The 19,773-nt window shown below is 39.4% G+C and overlaps 1 protein-coding gene across 1 annotated transcript in view; it reads left to right on the top strand.

The window, feature by feature from the left end:
* The window catches only part of BRD10 (bromodomain containing 10), a 50,356-nt gene extending 36,178 nt beyond the window's left edge, over window positions 1-14,178 (top strand). The window contains exons 6-8 of the mRNA XM_062612514.1: window positions 4,104-4,219; window positions 7,638-7,825; window positions 9,967-14,178. Of these exons, the coding sequence (XP_062468498.1) occupies window positions 4,104-4,219; window positions 7,638-7,825; window positions 9,967-13,598 (3,936 nt within the window). The 3' untranslated portion in view covers window positions 13,599-14,178. The remainder of the gene's footprint in view (window positions 1-4,103; window positions 4,220-7,637; window positions 7,826-9,966) is intronic.
* Window positions 14,179-19,773: the final 5,595 nt, after the last annotated feature.

Below are 19,773 nucleotides of genomic sequence, written 5' to 3'. Positions count from 1 at the left end.
AAGAGAAAGTTACAGGCTCTTTAAGGAAGACAGGCGCTGCAAACGGGGAAAGAGAGTTGCTATTTATGCCAGTGATATGCTGGAGAGTATGGAACTCTGCCTGGTTACAGGTGTGATCAGTTAACAGAGTTTGTAGGTCAGGGTCAAAGGGAGAACAGCTATGAGGGACATTAGTGTGGGGACCTGTTACAGGCCACTTGATCAAGAGGACTCTGTGGATGAAGTGCTCTGTAGACAGATAGAAACAGCCTCATGTTCTCAGGCCCTTGCCCTCATGGGGGACTTCAACCACCCTCATATCTGTTGGAGGGACAGTACAGCCCGGCACAAGCAATCCAGGAGGTTCCTTTTCTGTGGAAGACAACTTCCTTCTGCAGGTAATAGAGGAGCTGACAAGGAGAGGTGCCGTGGTTGACCTTGTGCTCACCAACAGGGAGGGGCTGGTTGGAAATGTGATGCTCCAGGGCAGCCTTGGCTGTAGGCATCATGAGATGTTTGAGTTCAAGATCCTCAGGTTCCATTGGCATATAGCCCTAGAGGGCAGGGGGGCTCAAGACTGTTGGTTGGTATTCAAGGATCACCTGCCACAAGCCCAGGAGTGTTGTGTCCCCAACTAGAAGGAAGTGCAACAGGAGGGCCAGGAGACCTCCTTGGGTGGATAAATAGCTGCTAAGGATGCTATGGAGCATTCACAACCTCCCTGGGCAACCCATTCCATAAGGAAGAAGATCTTTACTGTTAGGGTGATGAAGCACTGGAAGGGGTTGCCCAAAGAAGTTGTGAATGGCCCATCCCTGGCGGTGTTCAAGGCCGTGTTGGACAGAGCCTGGGGTGACATGGTTTAGTGTGAGGTGACCCTGCCCATGGCATCTGTCTTCATACGGGAGATGCTCCAGTCCCCTGATCATCCTCGTGGCCCTTCTCTGGACTTGTTCCAACAGTTCCATGTCCTTTTTATGTTGAGGACACCAGAACTGCACACAATACTCCAAGTGAGGTCTCACAAGAGCAGAGTAAAGGGGCAGGATCACCTCCTTCGACCTGCTGGTCATGCTTCTTTTGATGCCGCCCAGGGTACGGTTGGCTTTCTGGGCTGCGAGCGCACACTGCAACCGGCTCATGTTCATTTTCTTATCAACCAACACCCCCAAGTCCTTCTCTGCAGGGCTGCTCTGAATCTCTTCTCCACCCGGCCTTTAGGTATGCCTAGGATTGCCCCAACCCAGGTGTAGGACCTTGCACTTGTCATGGTTAAACTTCATAAGGTTGGCATCAGCCCACCTCACAAGCGTGTCAAGGTTCTTCTGGATGGCATTCTTTTCCTCCAACATATCAACCGAAACACATGGGCGCACTCAGTCCCGCTGTCCATGTCACCAACAAAGATGTTGAATAGGACTGGTCCCAACACTGATCCCTGAGGGACACCACTCATTACTGTTTTTCAAGATGCAAGCAGTGGTACTGGTATAGTATATTACAGACCGTATAAGAACATAACTCAGTGCACACCTGAGTTAGAGGCATCTTATCTATCATCACATAGTACCCTGCAGTCAGTGGTTGAAAGGGGTATTTTAGGTGTCCCCGCCTTGAAGTAGGACTGTTGTCAGTGCTGCATTAAGTCATCGGTGACCTGATTAGCCCGGTTTTGAAAACAGGACAGAAAAAAGGAAATTCAACAGCTCCTCTGTGCAGCCTGTTCCAGTGCTGTATGTTTCTGATGAAAATGTCCAGCCTGAACCTCCTAAGCATCGGTTTGTAGCTGTTTGGTGTTTGCCACACAGACATTTGTAATGGCAAGTTTATTATCTGTAGAAAATAGTAACTGGGGTAATGGGAAATAATTCACTAACATTTGCTTAAAATTATGTTGCTGTAATAGTTGTATTAAAGTTATTTTGAAGTAGATACTGAGCTTTCCAGAGGTTACATACGGAAGACACTGTTTTTGTTAAAAAACAGCTCTAAAAGTCAGAGGAATGGTTAGGGGTTTTATTCATTTTTTGTAAACAAAAAGACAAGTGACTTGTATTTGTTCTTCTAGGAAGTGTTAATAAAGGCAGTACATTCTTGAAGTTTGCTCTTGTCTAAACCTTCTGCTTATGTCTGGTTATTCAGTGCATGGTACAGTTACCACTTCAAAGTTTTTTCAGTGATCGGCTGATACCTGATTCATAAGTACTCATTTTTTTCTACTTAAGCCAAGATCTTAAGCCTGATTTAAAGATGAATCTCATAAATCAATAATTTCTTCTTGTTCTTAATCTGTAGTAATTACATAAATATCTTTATGCTTTTACACATCTCATTTTTTGCTATATCAAATGCATGTACAGCATTTCTGTATTCTGATAGTGGTGGCATTGTTTATTTTTGCCATTTTGATTTTTGTTTTGGTACAATCAGCTAATGCTTTGTAGTATATTAATTCATCCTTTTGAAACTGAGAAATGTTTTGTATGTCTTACAGAAAAGATAAAACTGTATACATAATATTCTTTCATATGTTAGCAATTAATTCTTTTGACTGCTACATTAGGATGTGATAGCAAATGCTTTCATAGGCCACAGTATATACAAATGCTGTTTTCTGTTGCAGTGCTCAGTCAGGTTTTATGGGGCAGTGCATTTGCCTCTGCAGATGTGACTGGCTTCAAATAAGGGAGATAAGAATACAGTTTGCTGGTTTGTCTTATGTGCTCAACACTAACCATTAAGGGGTAATTTGGCATAATTTCCTACTTAAAATCTTTGCTTTTATGATTTTAATTAAAGAATGAAAAGAATAGGTATTGTGTTATGTAACATGTAAATTATTATCCATAAAAAATAGATACCTGTTCTTCAAACAAGCATTCAGACTGATTGATCTTGCTGTACATTGGACAGATCTGTTGAAATGTATAGAAAGGAATTGCTCCAAAAGAAAATCATTATTGCAGACTGCTGAAAGGCAGCTGTGTCAGGCTTCATCCAGCTTTTCCTGCTCTGCATTTCTTGGTGTGGTAGACCGCAGGAAGCTGTGAAAGATATGCGCTCTATCAAAATAAATAAATTCCCAAGTCCTGCTTCATTTTCTTGGAAAAGAGGTCTCTTCATTGTCTTGTATCATTTCTGAGAATTAAAGAGATAAAATCCTCACATATAAAATGCGCAGAACTAGTAAAATGGGAGAAGTACCAGAGTATGCTGCTTCTCTTTTTCTAGCTGTTATGTATATATGAATTGTTCAGTCTTTTATGTAATAAAGTGGAGAAAAATTAATGGGAAAAAAAGTACTTCTAAGAGTATCTAGAAGGGTTAAGAGATGTGCTCTGCAGTGTTATGGCCACCATGGTTGTGCTGTATGTATGTATGTGCATGCTAATTGTCACTTCACAGTGTCTTTTATCCACATTCAGACTTTCCAGACTTACGAAAACATGAATTCTTCATTGAAGATCATAAGATTACATGTATCAGTTTGGAAAAGGAAGTAATTTTTGATTATACATTTGAGTTAAAAGCTGAAATCTTTAATGTTGGAAAACTGGTTTCTACTGCATAGTCTGTTAATTCATAAATGACGAATTTGCAAAACTTTTCATAAAAAAAAACACCTTTATAGAGAACTTTGAATAACATACAAAATGTAATGCAAAAATTGTGTGAGTTTTTTCCCCGAAAATTGTAGTAAATCGTTTTTGCAAACAATTACAATAATATAAATTGCATCACTTATGTTAAATGAGATTATGGTAAGACTTTTCTGTAGGAATTCTTTCTCTATTAGGAGTATGCATACATGGTTAGTTTCCTTAACCTGTGTTAATTAATCAATTAAGTAATTTTAAACACATGGTATGTTTGTTGGATTGTACTTAAGTTTCACCTATAAAAAGTGAACATCTTTGCAGTATTGCTTTTTTAGCTAGGACATTATCTATAGTATAAAAAAGTAAAAGTCTTACATAGGTTAAGGCTAAACTGTGAAACAGTATTTTCTTGCAGCTGTTTTCTTCATATGCTGTATTAGTAAACCAGGATTATTGTAATACTAATAAAATATAAGAAGGTTCAGGTCTAATGCAATGATAAATAAATGTCATTTATATCTGCAGGGAAGATGGTACCACCGGAAGCAAGCAGTAAAGGAATTGCATGGTACATTGATACGACTGCTTAATGAACTATTACCATGGGAACCAAAGCTAATGAAAGCATTTCAAAGAAACAGGTAATCAGCTGGTCTTTTTTTTTTTTTTTTTTTTTTTAACAAGAGTGTATGGAGTAGAAAACAGCAGAATTCTCCTTTTAAAAACTAATCAATAAGTTAGCTTCTCAAATAAGTGAAAATACTTCGAGGAGAGCAGTGAGGCACTGCAGTGCTTTATTTGGAAGAATTATTTTATGTTCCAGTCTCCAAAGCTGACTAATAAAGTTGAGCTTAACTCCCTAATATTTTTTCCCCTAAAATGCTTAATTGTGCCTATTAATACTTGCAGTTTAGTTAGGATATATATTGCTGTTTATTTGGTTAAGAGGTGCTGAAAACCTGTATCTAGAAAACTAGGCTAGGGCATCTGTCATGGTTTCAGTCCAGCCAGTCACTAAGTGCCATGCAGCCTCCCTCTCACCCTCAACTTTCGCTCCCTAAGCAGGATGGGGAGGAGAATCCAAAGAATATAAAATCCCTGGGTTGAGACAAGAGCAGTTTAATAAAAATAAAGTAGAATGTAGTGATAATAAAAATAATACCAACAATAACAACACCAATATTAGGGAACAACAACAACAACAGAAATGAAAAGTCACAAAACACAAGTGATGCACAATACAACTGCTCACCACCTGCTGATCAATACCCAGCCCATCCCCAAGCGGTGCTTGAATTTTGAGTGTGAAGGAACCAATTTACTCAGTTACATGGTGCAGAACTTTGTCTGAAAAGTGTAAAAAGTGTTATGTTTAAAAAAACAACAATGTAGTACCAAAGACAGTAAACATAAAACTACTACAAATTAGTTCCTAAGTAGCTCATTTCATCAATACGGTGCATGAATTAAAATCCTTGTTTGGAAATCCAGGATGTTGTTGAACGTTTTGCTTTAAATAATGGACTAAAGTACAAATTTTGCTTTTTTTGTTGTTTTTTTCGAGTTTCTGTTCATTTTCCTTAGATGTTTATTTCTTCCCGTTCGTAGCAATTCAAACTCCTTTTAGAAATGTGGCAGATTGAAATCCTGTCTAAAAGTATTACTGTTTCCAGTATGTGGGGTTGTCATTTATGCAGATTTATTCAGCAGTGCTAGCTGAAGTATTTCATAGCATAACTGTTTGGGCAGACATTTCATATTACAGCTGTTTGGACAGACACATAGCGTACCAGGGAGCAGCTCCAGATGAATAACAATCTCTACAGATTGTGGGGAGGAAAGAGAGTTGGGTGGAGGAAGGCAGCAGTGTAGCACCAGTTACAGTGGTGCATAAAGGTATCATGTGAAAAGAAAAAAGCAGTTGAGTAAAGATTGCTTATGCTGGTACGAACAACAGCACCACCAAAAGTCTGGCTGCAGTTCAGTGTCTATAGGAGGTCTCAACCAGATACTAACATCTACTAACTGAATGACAGTGTTGGCCTTCTAGGTTGTGAAAGGCTTGGCAGAGCTCCTTCTTTCTGTGTAAGGCCTCATATGGAATAAGAAACTGGAGTTTACCCTCCTTAATTTTTTGATGTTTTCAATTAGTACGAGCAGTCTTTATGATCAAAATCAGGTTTTTTTACTTCCCTTCTGAAAGGTCCTCTGGTGTCTTCGAAATTATGACAGAGTATAATGTTGAATGGTATTTGAATAGCAGCAGTGTTTAAAAGAAAAGGTTACTTTTGTCCACTGATCATATTTGTTCACTAGACCCACAGCAGAAGTTCCTCAAAAGAAAAAGGAAATTCCCATCCAGAAGCTTTAGTAGTTGCCTAGTGTCATTCTGTAGTTCCTCTATGTCTCAGCTTCATGCTCAAAATCCTAATGACTGAATCATACAGACTTCAAGGTTTCTGTCTCTCTGTGAGAGTGTCAAAGCTGTGAGTAACTATTAGGCTTTATGGATCTTAATCAGCTTCACCTGGGCCTCCGTCCACATCATGTCACATGCCCATGGCTAGGATCCCCATTTCAGGTCATTCTGCAGCCTTCAATCAGTGCCATAGGAATACCAGTTTCCCACTCAGCTACAGCAGTTACCTGCCTGGCCACAGGTCCTACTGATCTGAATTGACCCTCAGACTGACCTTGGGCCTGTATCATCACTGTGGACCTTCCCTGAAATTACTCAACCAAGTCCTGACCCTCAAGGTTATCACTGGACTTGATCCTGACCTGAAGCTGCAAATTGGCTTCCCAGCTTGACTTCAGACCTGTCTCAGCACCAGGAACTCGCCTGCTGATCTGGGCTCTTGATTGAGCACAGTTACCACCTCTAGGCCTGCCCTGCTCCTTCATTCAGAGGTACTGGGATGGCATCCTGGCTGGTGAGGCTCATGCCCTGCCAGCTATGACTTCATAGAATTATAGAATTATTGAATGGTTAGGGTTGGAAAGGACCTTAGGGTCACCTAGTGCCACTCCTGCTGCCATGGGCTTCATGCTTGGCTCTTTCCTCTTAATTCCTTAGATAGCAGCTGGCCGTTGCTGCACTCAGGGCAAATAACTTTATTTTAATGCAGAAGAATGGGTAGATTTGAGGTATTATTCTTACTATCATACAGGTTAGATCCAGACTAGATTATATTTCACACAAGGTGCTAATTGCTGTAATGTATTTATTCATTCACTAAGTAATCTTCGTAGATATTGTATTGGTCACTAGCTGAATCCTGTAGTTCACTGTATATTAAAATACTCCCTAAATCTCACCTAAACAATGGTTTAGAAGAAGGGATAATGGAAATATGTAGCTGGTTAGGAGAATCAAGGTAAATGGATGTGTTTCTGAATAGTGTTAGGTAAGTAAAGCAGCTATGTATTTGTCATGTATGCATTTTTTAGTTGAGTGTGAGCCTATGAATGTAGGTAGCAGCTGTACTAATGGCCCAGATATAGGAAAGTTCTCTTAAAAGAGAAAGTTAACCTTATGGTCCCATAGCTGGGCCAAAAGCATGATGCATGTAGGAAATAAAAAACTTACTTAATTCTCTGTTTGGGGTTACATTCAGAGGAAGGAGTGTATTTGTTACAGTTAATGCACAAGTCCATACAGATTCATTTGTCACAGTGCAAGATGAAGGAAAAAACAGAAGATGGATGTAGTAAAGCAGTGATGGTCATACTTGTCTTTTGGCCTATTGTTTAAGATTTTATTCTTATGTGGAATTCTTGCGTGGAATAGAATTTAGTCTGGATCTAACCCCCATGACAGTACGAGTAATATCTTTTGGCCTGTTATAAGATTCCATGACATAGTATTCAGCTTTGGTGAGGGAAGGGATGTTATTGTCGCTTCACATTTTCTGGGTTTTGGAGACTTGCAGATAGAGCTACCCTGAAATTTTTGAAGGACACAGGCAATTCTACAGTAACTTTTTTTGTGTGGCAGCAAATACAAATAAAAAAAAAAGGTGTGGTTCTTTACTTGTTAGTTTCTTTTTTATTTTCAAGATCTAGATTGAAGAAGGACTATGATGACTTTAAAAGACATCCAGACCATGATAAATTTAACAGAGAATTGTGGACTAATGATGAAAGTGAAGTTGATTCTGGCAAAGATTTATTTGCAGTAGTATGTGGTAAATCTTCAGAGTCTGCAGAATATGTGGAAGTTTCCAAAAAAGATCACCCCAACAATGGTAAGCATTTACTGGAATTTCATTGGTTGAACTTGATTCACAAGCTTCATTTTTATCTGATACTTCTACCTTACCTACTACTGTGATTGTATTGAAATTGCTCATGATGTGTGTCTGACAGATGTAGACTAGAAGAGGCCAGACATGACCAAGATGAAAATTCTGATTAATGCAGGTTGTTGCCATTTTTGTGGTTAATTATTTCTGTAATAAGATAGTAAGCCTGCTCAAAATTTATGCTTATGATGGGTTGACTTTGCTGACTACCAGATGCCCACCCAAGCTACTCTGTCAGCCCCCTTAACAGGACAGGGAGAGAAAGTCAGATGGGAAAACACTTGGGTCAGGATACATACAGGGAGATTACTCACCAGTTACTGTCACAAGCAAAACAGACTCACTTGGAGAAAAATAATTTGATTTATTGCTAATTGAAAATAGAGCAGTAGGATGGTGAGAAACAAAGACAAAAACTGAAACAGCTTCTTCTACCTCACCGCACCGCTGTATCCATCTTCTTCCAGGCTCAACTTCATTCCCAATTCTTCTACCTTCTCTTCTGTCAAGTGATGCAGGCAGGTTGGGGACTGGGGGTTGAGGTCAGTTCATAATACTTTGTCTCTGCTGGTCCTTCCTCACACTTCTGCCCTGCTTCAGTGTGCAGTCCTTCCCTCACCTAGGATACAGTGCTTCATGAACTACTTCAGTATGGGTCCTCTCCACAGGCTAGAGTCCTTCAGGATAAGACTGCTCCAGTCTGGGTGCAACATAAGCCACAGTTCTGTCAGAAGCCTGCTCTGCTGTGGGCTTTCAATGGGCTGCAGCTTCCTTCAGGGCATATTCACCTGCTGTGGAATAGGGTCCTCAATAAGCTGCAGTGTAGCTACCTACTACAGCATGGTCCTCTGTGGGAGGTGGTGAGCCTGTTTCACCAGTGTCTTCACAGGTTGCAGGGGAGTCAGTTCCAGTGCCTGGAACACATCTTTCCCCTCTTCTCCCCTGACCTTGGTGTCTGCAGGGTTGTATCTCCATTTTTGCTTAACATCTCTTTGTCACACTCTCCAGCACAGCATTTTCCATGAGGCATCACCAGCTTGGCTGACAGGTTCATTTATGCCCTGCAATGGATTTCTGTTGGAGCCAGCTGTGTCTGGCACAGGCCCCTCCTGCAACCCTGCACTGCCAAAACCTTGGCAACACCTCAATGCACAGCACCTCTGTCCACCCAGCACCCCTGCCTGCATCCTGGGCCCTCTTGTGTACTTCATGTCTCCCCTGCTCACTGATTGGTGATGCTTGATGGTTGATATGAAACGTGTGGCATTCACACCCTTTTCCCACAGGCCCCACACACTTAGAACTCCACCTGATATGCCCAGTCCCCAGCCCCATCTGTTTGCTGGCTAATCTGTCTTGAAGTTTGCCAGTCAATAACAGACACTGTCCCCAGGTACACTGGATTTGGGGAAGACACAGACATCCCCCAGCAGCTGGCACTACGTACATAGGCTGCACTTCTTGCTCTGTCCTTGCACCTCTCCTTTCCGCCGCACATCCCTTCATGAGTTTGTATAGCCCTACTGATTACCTCACCCCTTCCAGCCCAGTGTCCAAGATCTACCCTGGAGAGTCATACCTGTTGCATACTCCAGGTTAATCTTCCTGAAAGGGGCACCTGCAATTTTTCTTGATGGCCTGTCAATTGGTGTGATTGGTGAGGTTGATTTATTGTCGTTATCTCCATGGATGTTTTGTTAGATTGGTGTCCCTGTATATTTTTTTTTCTGGTGTTTCCCTTTTTCCCCTCAAGATAACTGCTGGAATAAGCGTTCTCACACTCTTAAATGACTTCATCAGTTACTTTGAATGACCAAGTTTGGTTTTCCTCACGATCTCCCGTGCTGATGAGGTTTATGTCCTTGCATGTTCTTGTTAATTACTTCCTCCTTTCTTTATTACCATCTTTTTTAATTGAAAAGGTTCTTGACCAGGTGCTCTCAAAGAAGTAGGCATTCTTTTTCACACATATCCTTATACTTGCAAACTATGAATTTGCCTGAACTAGACACTATATAATTGTTATATAGAAGTAATCAGTCACAAATATGTAAAACATAGTTTCTGTTTTAATATCCTTGCAGATGAAATGAAACTATTGGAGATGAATTTACCTGCAGGAAAAAACAGAATTCTGAAAAAAGAATCAACTTCCAAAGAAACACAGAAGACACTGCCCAAATGTATTAAACGACAGTCCAAGCAAAATAGTTGTCTGGATCAAAGCATTAATGAGCTTTCACTGAGGAAGAAAGCTAAGCTGAGCACTAATGAGGCTGGGGTCCAGATTTCAGAAAGTAACCTGCAGCCAGATAGTTGTTTGACTGAGCCGAAACAATTTGAAGGGTCAACTCCAGAATCATTTTCCTTGACAGATCCTACAACATCAGTGTCAAACTTTCTGAAAGGGACCAAACCCATCCAGGCATTGCTTGCCAAGAATACTGGGAACAAAGTGACCTTAACAAATCAGCTGTCACCTCTCACAGGCGTAAGCGTATCTACTTCTGAGAAGACAGTTTCACCACCTTTGGAACCATCACTGATAAAACCAGCATTGTCCTGCCAAACTAGTTCAAAGTCTCCTTTACAAATGGTATACAAAATGCCAAATGTCCATTGTGTACCAGTAGATCTTCAGAACAGCTCTGTGAAAATTCAAATGCAACCTGTGATGGACCCTAAAACTGGAGAAAAAGTTATGCAACAAGTTCTTATTTTACCTAAGAATTTTCTTATTCAGCAGAAGGAGGGAAAAATTGTGTCCAAGGACATTCAGTCACTACATCAAAAATCATCTGACCTGCACTGTACAACTTCATCAGAAATACCGAATGTCAGTGTTTCTTTAACATCTGTTCTGGTGACAGGCCCTGCAAATGCTAGCACTCGGTCACCTAGTACAGTTTTTAACAAGGATATTACCCACTTGTCACAAACGACTGGTCCCCTAAACACTGCGCAACCACTGGCTGCTGTAACTTCAGCAAGTAACTTACTGTCATCAACTGTTAAGGTGAGTCAGACTGAAACCAACAAAATCAAGGCCACAGCTTCAGCTGCCACATCCCCTGTATCTTTGACTTCACCTACTCTTTCAACAGCTAGCCAGTCTTTGATATCAGCAACAGCACTAAGTGGGTCTACAAACACTACTTCCACCTGTCATATTCTTGCACCTCAGCAGACAACTGACTCCTTTGAAACTAGGCAAGAGCTGAAGACTGTGTGTATAAGAGAATCACAATCTATTCTGGTCACAACACGAGGTGGAAACACAGGAATTGTTAAAGTGCGAACAAACCCAGACCAGATTTCACCTAGTTTATCTTCTAGTTCAATTTTCACTTACGCACCTCAACTTCAGGCTTTTCTTGTGCCAAAAACCACAGCATTATCATGTTCTTCTGTTACATCTGTAGCAACAGCCACATCTGGTCTCTCACATACTGGACAATCATCTCTTTCTGGATTTGATCCCTCAACAGCTGCTTCTGTTAACATTCCAGCTTTCCCAACTGATTTTACCCAAGCAACAGAGAAGAATATCAAATTGACATTACACCAGCCTGCTGTTGGAGGCACTTTGGGCCAAGTAATAGGGAACTCTAGCTGTGTGTCCTCTCCTTTGTCCTCCATTTCATTAGCCAGCAATTTGATGTCAAGAACTCCAAACAGTCCTCCTAGTGTGACTAGCATTGGACAGAATAACACTGTTGTAACTCCAGATTCTTCTGTGCTGCAACAAGATGATACTAAAACTAAAACTGTTATACAGTCTGAGTCTTACTCAGCAACAACTGGAGATTTAATCAGTGGTATACCAGTCCAGAAACTTACAGTACTCACAAATCCACCCATCTTCTCGCCCTGTGGGGCATCAGGAGTCAGTATTATACCCTCTCCAGCATCTGCTGGTGTTAATGCTCCAAAGTTTATTTTCATTAACACGCAAATTGCTAATGGTCCATCAACCACCAATCTAGTTGCTGAGTCACTGAAACATAACCTTCCTTCTTCCCTGAGCAAAACCTTTGTTAGTGCCACAGAGCAACCACAGTTGGTTCTGATCCCATCTACAGTAGGAGCACCAATAAGAATAAATTCATCACCAAGTATTGCTCAAGTAAAAGATGTGAAAATTGGACTAAATATAGGTCAAACCATTGTAAATACCAAAGGCAATGCACAGCAGGCTCCACCAGTGAATATATTGCACTCTGCCATTTCTAAGGGAGAAGACAAAAAGAGCATGGACTTGGGGCTATCTTTGACAGGTAGTAGTACTTTGGTTCCTGTTCCAAGTTTTGTGAGTCGAAGTTCTGTGTCAGTTACTGAATCTGTATGTGTTACAACAAAAGCTGAAAATGCTCTTACAGTAACAACAGCAAATGCATGTGTAGAATCTGTTTCAGTAACATCAGGTGGGACTTCTGGGACACGGCCCACTGTCTTGGTTGGTGGAAATGATCCCTTGAGAATAAGGCCAGTTATGGGTAGTCAGCTGTGTACATCAAATATTGGAAATACTGTGGGTATATCAACTGTGAAAACAGGACATCTTGCTTCATCTGTGCTGATTTCAGCAACACAGCCACCAGTATCTCCTCAAAACTTAGCATCTGCTTTGCAATTTCCAGTCATTAGCTTGCCTGGATCTATAACCACGCCCCACAAAGTGTTATGCACAGTTCCTCAGTTAGCAGCAGTTCCAGCGCCTCCTCCAGTGCCAAAAAGCCAGTTGCCTACACTGCTTCAGTTTCAGTCATCAGGAGTTTCAGCTGCTATGCCAAGTAATGCAGGTACTCACAAACCTCAGAGCGTGTTGCCCCCTCCATCACTAAATACAGGGAAAGTCATTAGTTTTCCCAACTTTTCTTCCCTGCAGTGCCAGCAGGTGCCTCCCAGTGCAGAGAAACAAAGTCATGCTTACACTTGTGCTTCCACGATTCATATGCCTGCAGCTTCACCAGCTGTAACAAGCAAAGCAGGAAGTCAGTTGTATGAACCTTGCATTCAACAGAAAATAGTCATTAACACCTGTATGCCTTTGGCACCTGGAACTCAAATAATGATTAATGGTACTCGTTTTGTTGTTCCACCACAAGGCCTTGTAGCTGGCAGCCATGTTCTTCTTCTCTCTTGTAATACAAAACAGACTCCTCCTTTAACTATTAACCATGGTCAAGAGGCTCAAGATGTACCAGTTGTTAATCCAATAACTTCAAAAATTATGCTAGCACCAAGTAATTCATTAAGTTGGCAGATACCAAAACATCATTTGAAAAGCTCCACAAAAATTGTGAACTCCTTTGGGTCTGCAGATGCATTACCCATTGTACATGCAACACCCCAGATACTTAGTACTCCAGCTAACTCCTGTACTCCATTGTCTGCAGCAACACCATCTGTGTCTTCCGTGATAAAGTCTCCTGTCAATGTAGTAGCTGCATCTTCTGTGGTTTCTGCCATTCATTTGCCAAACTCTCATTTACCAAGCAATACTTCGGTGCTTCACTTAGACACTTCTATCAAAAAACTGTTGGTCAGTCCAGAGGGAGCAATTTTGAATGCTATAAATACTCCAGCATCAAAAGTTTCTTCCATGTCTTCAGCACTGCTTCCTGTTGCTGTATCCACAAGCAGAAATCCTACCACTGTCTTCCCTGCATCTCAGTCATCTTGCCTTGATAAACCTGACAAAGCTGCATCCTGAATTTATTGCAAATGAGCCACTTTGAAAATTTGGGGATTCTTCTGACTTTGAAAGTTGTAACTATTGAATAATTTCTTATGTTGTTTGAAACAGTTGATTTACTAAAAATTACTTGAGATTGCAGTTCTTTCCTGTTTACCTGTGGGGATTAAGAAGAAAAGTTTTAGTTTGTTGGGAATTTTCAGAGTTCTTTAGTAAAAAGGTCAGAAATGAGTGACAAATTCATTAAACATCTTAGTTTGGAGAAACCTAGCCTTTTGCACATGTTTCATCATACAGTATGGACTGTTTGCCAGTGTTTATGACAGTATATGTCTCCTTTTTATTTGTCAAATTTATTTTTTATTTTTTCCTGTAAAAAATATTTATGCATTGTAAAAATGCAGTCTATGGTATAGAATTGTACATATTCATAAATTCCTAACAATCTGTACTAAACTATATGTACAAAGAACTCTGCTGTCTTATTTATGTTTTGTTTACATATGTATAGTTTTTTAAGTATTTTAGTAACTTTGGACCAGTGTACTGTTTAGCAACAATGCAGAAGAATCTGCATATAATAAATCAAGTTGCTGTACTGCTTTGTGTTGGCAATAGTTTAAAAATGTGTGTATCTATTGCAGCATGGCAGAATACATACATATATCATCCTGCTTAAAGCAGGTGCATCTCAACCTTTGGAATATAGTAGAATGAAGTTATTTAATCTCTTCTGCTCTTCTTTGTTATTTACATCTCACATGATTCAATAGGAGCTGGAAGGAAGGCCATCTTGATCCTCCCAATACAGGGCAGGATGTAACCCATACTTCATTCAATAGGAGCTGGAAGGAAGGCCATCTTGATCCTCCCAATACAGGGCAGGATGTAACCCATACTTCATTCATTCTTAACAAATGTTTGGTTATATTGCATAAAATCTCCAGTGATGTGGTAAGGCTAGAAATCATTTCCCAGACACCACTCTAAGTCACACTGGTTGCTGGTTAGGACTACCATTTTTTGTCATAAAGCTCATAGATACGTTCATTATTCTCTTTTTTACAGCCCTGTATGTATTTCCGGGGGTCTGGTAACTGTAAACACTCTGTAATCTTCCATGTAGCCATAACAAGCTGTCCATTTTTTTTCACCAGTCATGCTTTCTAGATTTGTAATTTTTTTTGTTTAGCTTTTAATTATTCTGTCTGGAAGGATAGTACTAAAACATCACACAGTATTAAAAGAGGCCTTATTAGTGCTTTGAGTGGGAATAATTCACATATTACATAAGTCTTCCCATTTTTGCACTGTATTTGTTGGCTTAGGTTCAGCTTTTGATCTGATGAAACCCTTGGGTTATTTTCTGCAGGTCACCTGAGTTCACAGCTGCCTGCTGCAGTGTTCATGAAAATATAAATGTTTTTTGGTTTCTTTTGGGACTTAGTATATACTGACTTAGCTGCCTGTATAGGAGCTCTTATTTTATGATGATTTTTATGATGATGATTTTAGAAGTGCTGTATTAAAATCTGAAGTCATAGTCTCCGTTAGTTGCTTGAGAGATCCAGTCTCAGGCTGAACATCTTTGTATGTGTAGGATTTTTTTGTTTTTTTCCTTTTTTTAGACATTAGAAGGGAAGATTGCAGAATTCCTCATGCATGTTAGCTGCCTTTTTAATAGCTATGGCTTTAAAGGGGGATAAAAGCATACATACCTTTACATAGCAGCATTCTTAGACTGATTTTTATCAAGATGAAGCTTCAGCTTTGCTTTTCATCCTGTTGAGTTTTTCCTTCTTTCCCCATTTGCTATACAGTTTGGCAGTTTGGATCTTGAGTTGTAGAATTAGACCACAGCTTACTCCCTCTGTTTTGGCTTCCCTTCATTTTGCTCTGAAAAGTAATCTGGTAACTAGTTAACTGGAGTTATGTGGAAGTGGGGGAATAAAGGCATGTGCGTTCCGTAGTAGCTTTCCTGTCTGCACTAACTAGAAGCTTTGAATTGGGAAGTTGCCTTTCAGTAATCTCCATCTTATCTCAGGGTTAGGAAAGATGGAAGCTGTCAGTTTCAGGGAGACAAAAGGTTGGTTTTTATTTCAGAAAAAGCTGCCTATTTCTCATTAAAGGTAATCAGTTTTGAAGATGCGTGGCAGTAAGTACTTCCTGTCTGCTGGAGTTTACAGTATTAAGGCTTTTTAAGTTTGACTGCGTTTTGCAGTTGAATATTGCAGGTGAGTTTTCCAGAAGAGGAAGATGGCAAAGAATGGCAGTTCCTTCATGGACATTTTACGTACTCTAAAACCATATATACCAGCAACACATTTTATTTCTATTTCACTGGTTGAACTTTGGAACTGCCTTTCTTGGATTTTTCTCTTCTCTTGCAATGGCTGATTTTCCTTTTAATTTTTATTTCTCTTTGTTGTTGAGTGAATGTCTGTATTGTCTGGAAGGCCTAAGACTAGGTTCTACTGTTGCAGGCAGCCTGGAGAAGAAAATCTTTGCATGACATTTTTCTGTGTGCTAATGCAGTAGAAAGTTTTATGCTATAATTAACTCTAATAAAGAGAAAAGTTAGAAAAAATCTTAATTGAGGAACTTGGAACTCAAGGTACTTGCCTGAATGATTTCTTAAGAAATTTCTGAATTAGTATGATAATGTTTTGTAATTGGTTTATAAATATTTTGTAATTTGGGATTCATAAACTTTGCAACATGCAGAGTTTGATTAGAATTTTCATGGACTTTTATTCTCTACTGGACACATGTTCAGATCCCAGATACTACTGGAGAAAGGCTTGAGACTGTTAGGTAATGAGTTTGCATGATTCATTATTTTGTAAAAACAAATTTTAGTCATTTTTTTGAATAAAATTCCTCTTTCCATCATTCTTCTCTGATAATATAAATGTTGGTCAGAGTAAGAATTTCTTTCAAGTGAAAGCAAATAGCCGTTGACAGTTTGCTATGTATCTTTTTTCCTCTGGACCAAATATATAGTGCTACCTATAGCACAAAAAGAGCTGTAAAACAGTAGATTATAGTCCCAGAATGAAAAAGGTGTATTTGATGAAAATGAAAAAAAATCTTTGATATTTACCTAAATTAACATATTCTGCACAATAGCATCACTTTGAGTAGAAAATGACATTCATTTTGCCTCACTGTTCAAACTCATGCGTGTGCTACCGTTTTCTTCTAGGGATTCTGCCTCTACACTATACTAGACACAATTAGGCTTCGCATTAGGCTCCTTATGTGAAGTCATAGGAGTCATAGAAGTACCTGTTCAAACCAAGTCTGTTATCATCAAGTTATTCAAACCCACTCTGATTTCACTGACATAAAAAAAGAGTACAATGGGGAAAATTAATCAGAAATTCTCCTGATAAGCAAGAGAAGAGAAACTTACTCATGTAGGTAGGTCAGAAAATTACTAAAAGCTGGCATTTGAAGGGACTCCATAGCCTCATTACAGTTTGTTTCATAGCTGGTTTTGCTTTTTTGTAGTAGTGCAGAACTTGAGTAGCCCAAATTGATTTTAAGGTAAACTAATAATTTTTATTAAATATGAATGTTTGTTATGATGAGGCTGTTTCCTTTAAAAAGAACATCAGAAGGTGCTCACAGAAACTTAAATTCATGTGTCCTGTTCTCTAAAATGCACCTAAAGTGTGTTTACTGACTCAGGAATAGTAACACCATTATCAGACTAATGGTCCGTCTATCTATCCGTTATGTCTCTTGAAGCAGCCAACAGTAGCAGTCTGGAGCATAATAACAGGCCTGAATATTATAGGATCTACTAATGTGTGAGCCAGTCTCCCTCAGACAGTTGTGATTTTTTTTTTCGACTTAATAGCCCTCAGTGTATATTTTTTTGTTAAATTGACCAATACTTTCTAGAATTCATCTTGAACACAGATGAACTGTTACCGTCCACAGCCTCCTGTGACAAAGAGCTTTTCACAGTGTGTAAATAAATCTGTTTGTTTCTGAACCTGGCACCTGCTAGTTTCATTTGGTGCAAATAATATTTGTATTGTAAGATAAATTAAGCTTTTGATCTTTATTCATTTTTCCATGTGACCTATGTAGACCTTTGCCATGTTGGTTGTCTTTTCTGGGGTAAAGAGACATCATTAATTATTTCTTATATGGAAATAATCAGTTATTTTTATTGCTGTTTGTACCTTTTTCAGTTTTACTATATCCATGAGATGTGGGATCAGAATAATGCGTGTTCTAAAAGCACTACGAATCTATTTGGCAGTGTTGTGATGATTTTTCTCTCAAGATTTCAATTCTTGACTGTGATTTAGCCTTGTACTAACTTTTTCATAGAAATAACAGTTGTAAACCAAATACAATTTGATCTGTAAATTCAATCCATCGTATAAGACTATACCAGAATAGGATGGCTCTTCAGACCTGATCTTTAAGGCAGATTATTGAAACCAGTGCAAGTCTGGCACTCTCCTCCCTCTGTACATTTTCTACTTTTGTTTGCTTTACCTCTCTGAGAAATGTAGAAAGACAAACTGCTATAATGATTTCGAACATGATTATATTTCTCATTATTTTTGTGCATAGAATGCAAGCTTAAGTCTGTATGTTAGGTCCATGATCATCTTAAACACGTTTGCACACAAATAAAAAATGGTGAGTTGTTGAGGAGGCCACTTTTGCAAACATAATACAGATTATCTTCTATTTTAAATATTTTCCTTGAAACTATAGTTTGTTGTAAAACAAACTTTAAGATCTTGATAAACACGTCTTCTTTTTTCTTGGCTATGTATAGCTCATGGGCACTTAGTACCAGCACATGCGTTGAGATCTTATCCACATAATATACTGGTATTTGTAGAATTATTCCTCACTCCCTTGTTTTTAATCACATGAAGCAGTAAAATAGAATATCGGAGAGGGATTAGTGACTGGGTATTATTATGTATCACAGGGTGTCCTGGTTATAATAAGGAAATAGTGGAATTATGGTGGAATCAATTAACAGTGCATAAAAGGTAGGTATTTTTAGCATTACATTCAGTTTTAACTGAGGAGAAGGAATTGTTTACATCTATTTATAAAAAACTTAATCAATGCAAATCAGCAACATGGCAATACTAAACTTACAATAGTTTGCTTGAGGCAAACTGGCCAGTATACTGCAGTTCAACTACACGTTATGCTTTCAAAACACTCTTCTTGCTTGTGGAGTGCTTTTCTGCAAGGTGATCTTGGAAGGACCTTTAATAGGCAAACTCTTTCAGGCAGGGGAGACCAGTATGAAACTGTTTCCCTCTTTCCATGGCCCAAGAAATTGATGCAAAACTATAACCTTTTTTTTTAAAAATAGCCCATATTTAAAGTGAGTTTCTTACTTCGGTGCGTGGAATGCAAGTGATACAGCTGGTACAGCAGCCCAGTCTTTGTATAAGCCACACCTTTGACTTTATCTCACTGTGGTGGCCAGTAGAAAATGCTTAGCAAAAAGAACATGAAGTAGATCAAGTGTGAATGAATCTTACCAGTATGTATACATAGCCTCCAACAGTGATCCCAGGAGAATTGTGTGAACTCAGCCTGGACTTGTGTAAGAATAACAGATTCTGCAGCCAGGGATTTTGGTATTGGAAAAAGGTGAGCAGTAATTCAGAGAACAGAAAAAAAAAAGGACGTAAAAACATAAAATTGCTTCTCCAGTTTAAGTGGTGGTAGGAGAGGTGCATGAACCCTGCTAGAAAGCGTAAGTTTTGAGCGAGGAATTGACTGTGAAATACTGTTTTTGTCCTTGCTGTTGGTGAGGCCAAAAAATGAGGTGTAGAGGATGCGGACTGCATATCCTGGGGATTACAAATGTAAGACTCTGTCTGTGTCAACACCAGAAATGTTCAGGAAGAGATTTCTGGAGATACAAAAAATGAGTAATTTATTACAAGGTAGGCACATGATACCTTTTAATTCCTTACAAGGACTGGCCCATGTGACTGCAGCAAGAGTGGAATTTACTGCTATCACCTGGCAAAAGTTTTCTGGGGGAACTAGAGAAGACAGTAACAGTGGCTTGTAGCTTTGGTGTCAGTAGTGTTGACACATTGAATTCTACATTCTCCCCCTTTTTTTCCTGGTAGAATAGGGCTCAGTAGGCTCTGGTTCTCTTTGGATGGGTAAATTTGAGAGACCG

Source organism: Pezoporus occidentalis, unplaced genomic scaffold (assembly GCF_034315485.1).
Source record: "Pezoporus occidentalis ecotype Australia unplaced genomic scaffold, CSIRO_AGI_Poc_V1 ctg16, whole genome shotgun sequence".
NCBI lineage: Eukaryota > Metazoa > Chordata > Aves > Psittaciformes > Psittacidae > Pezoporus > Pezoporus occidentalis.
The sequence above is the reverse complement of the archived record's forward strand: the minus strand, read 5'-3'. Positions and strand labels throughout refer to the sequence as shown.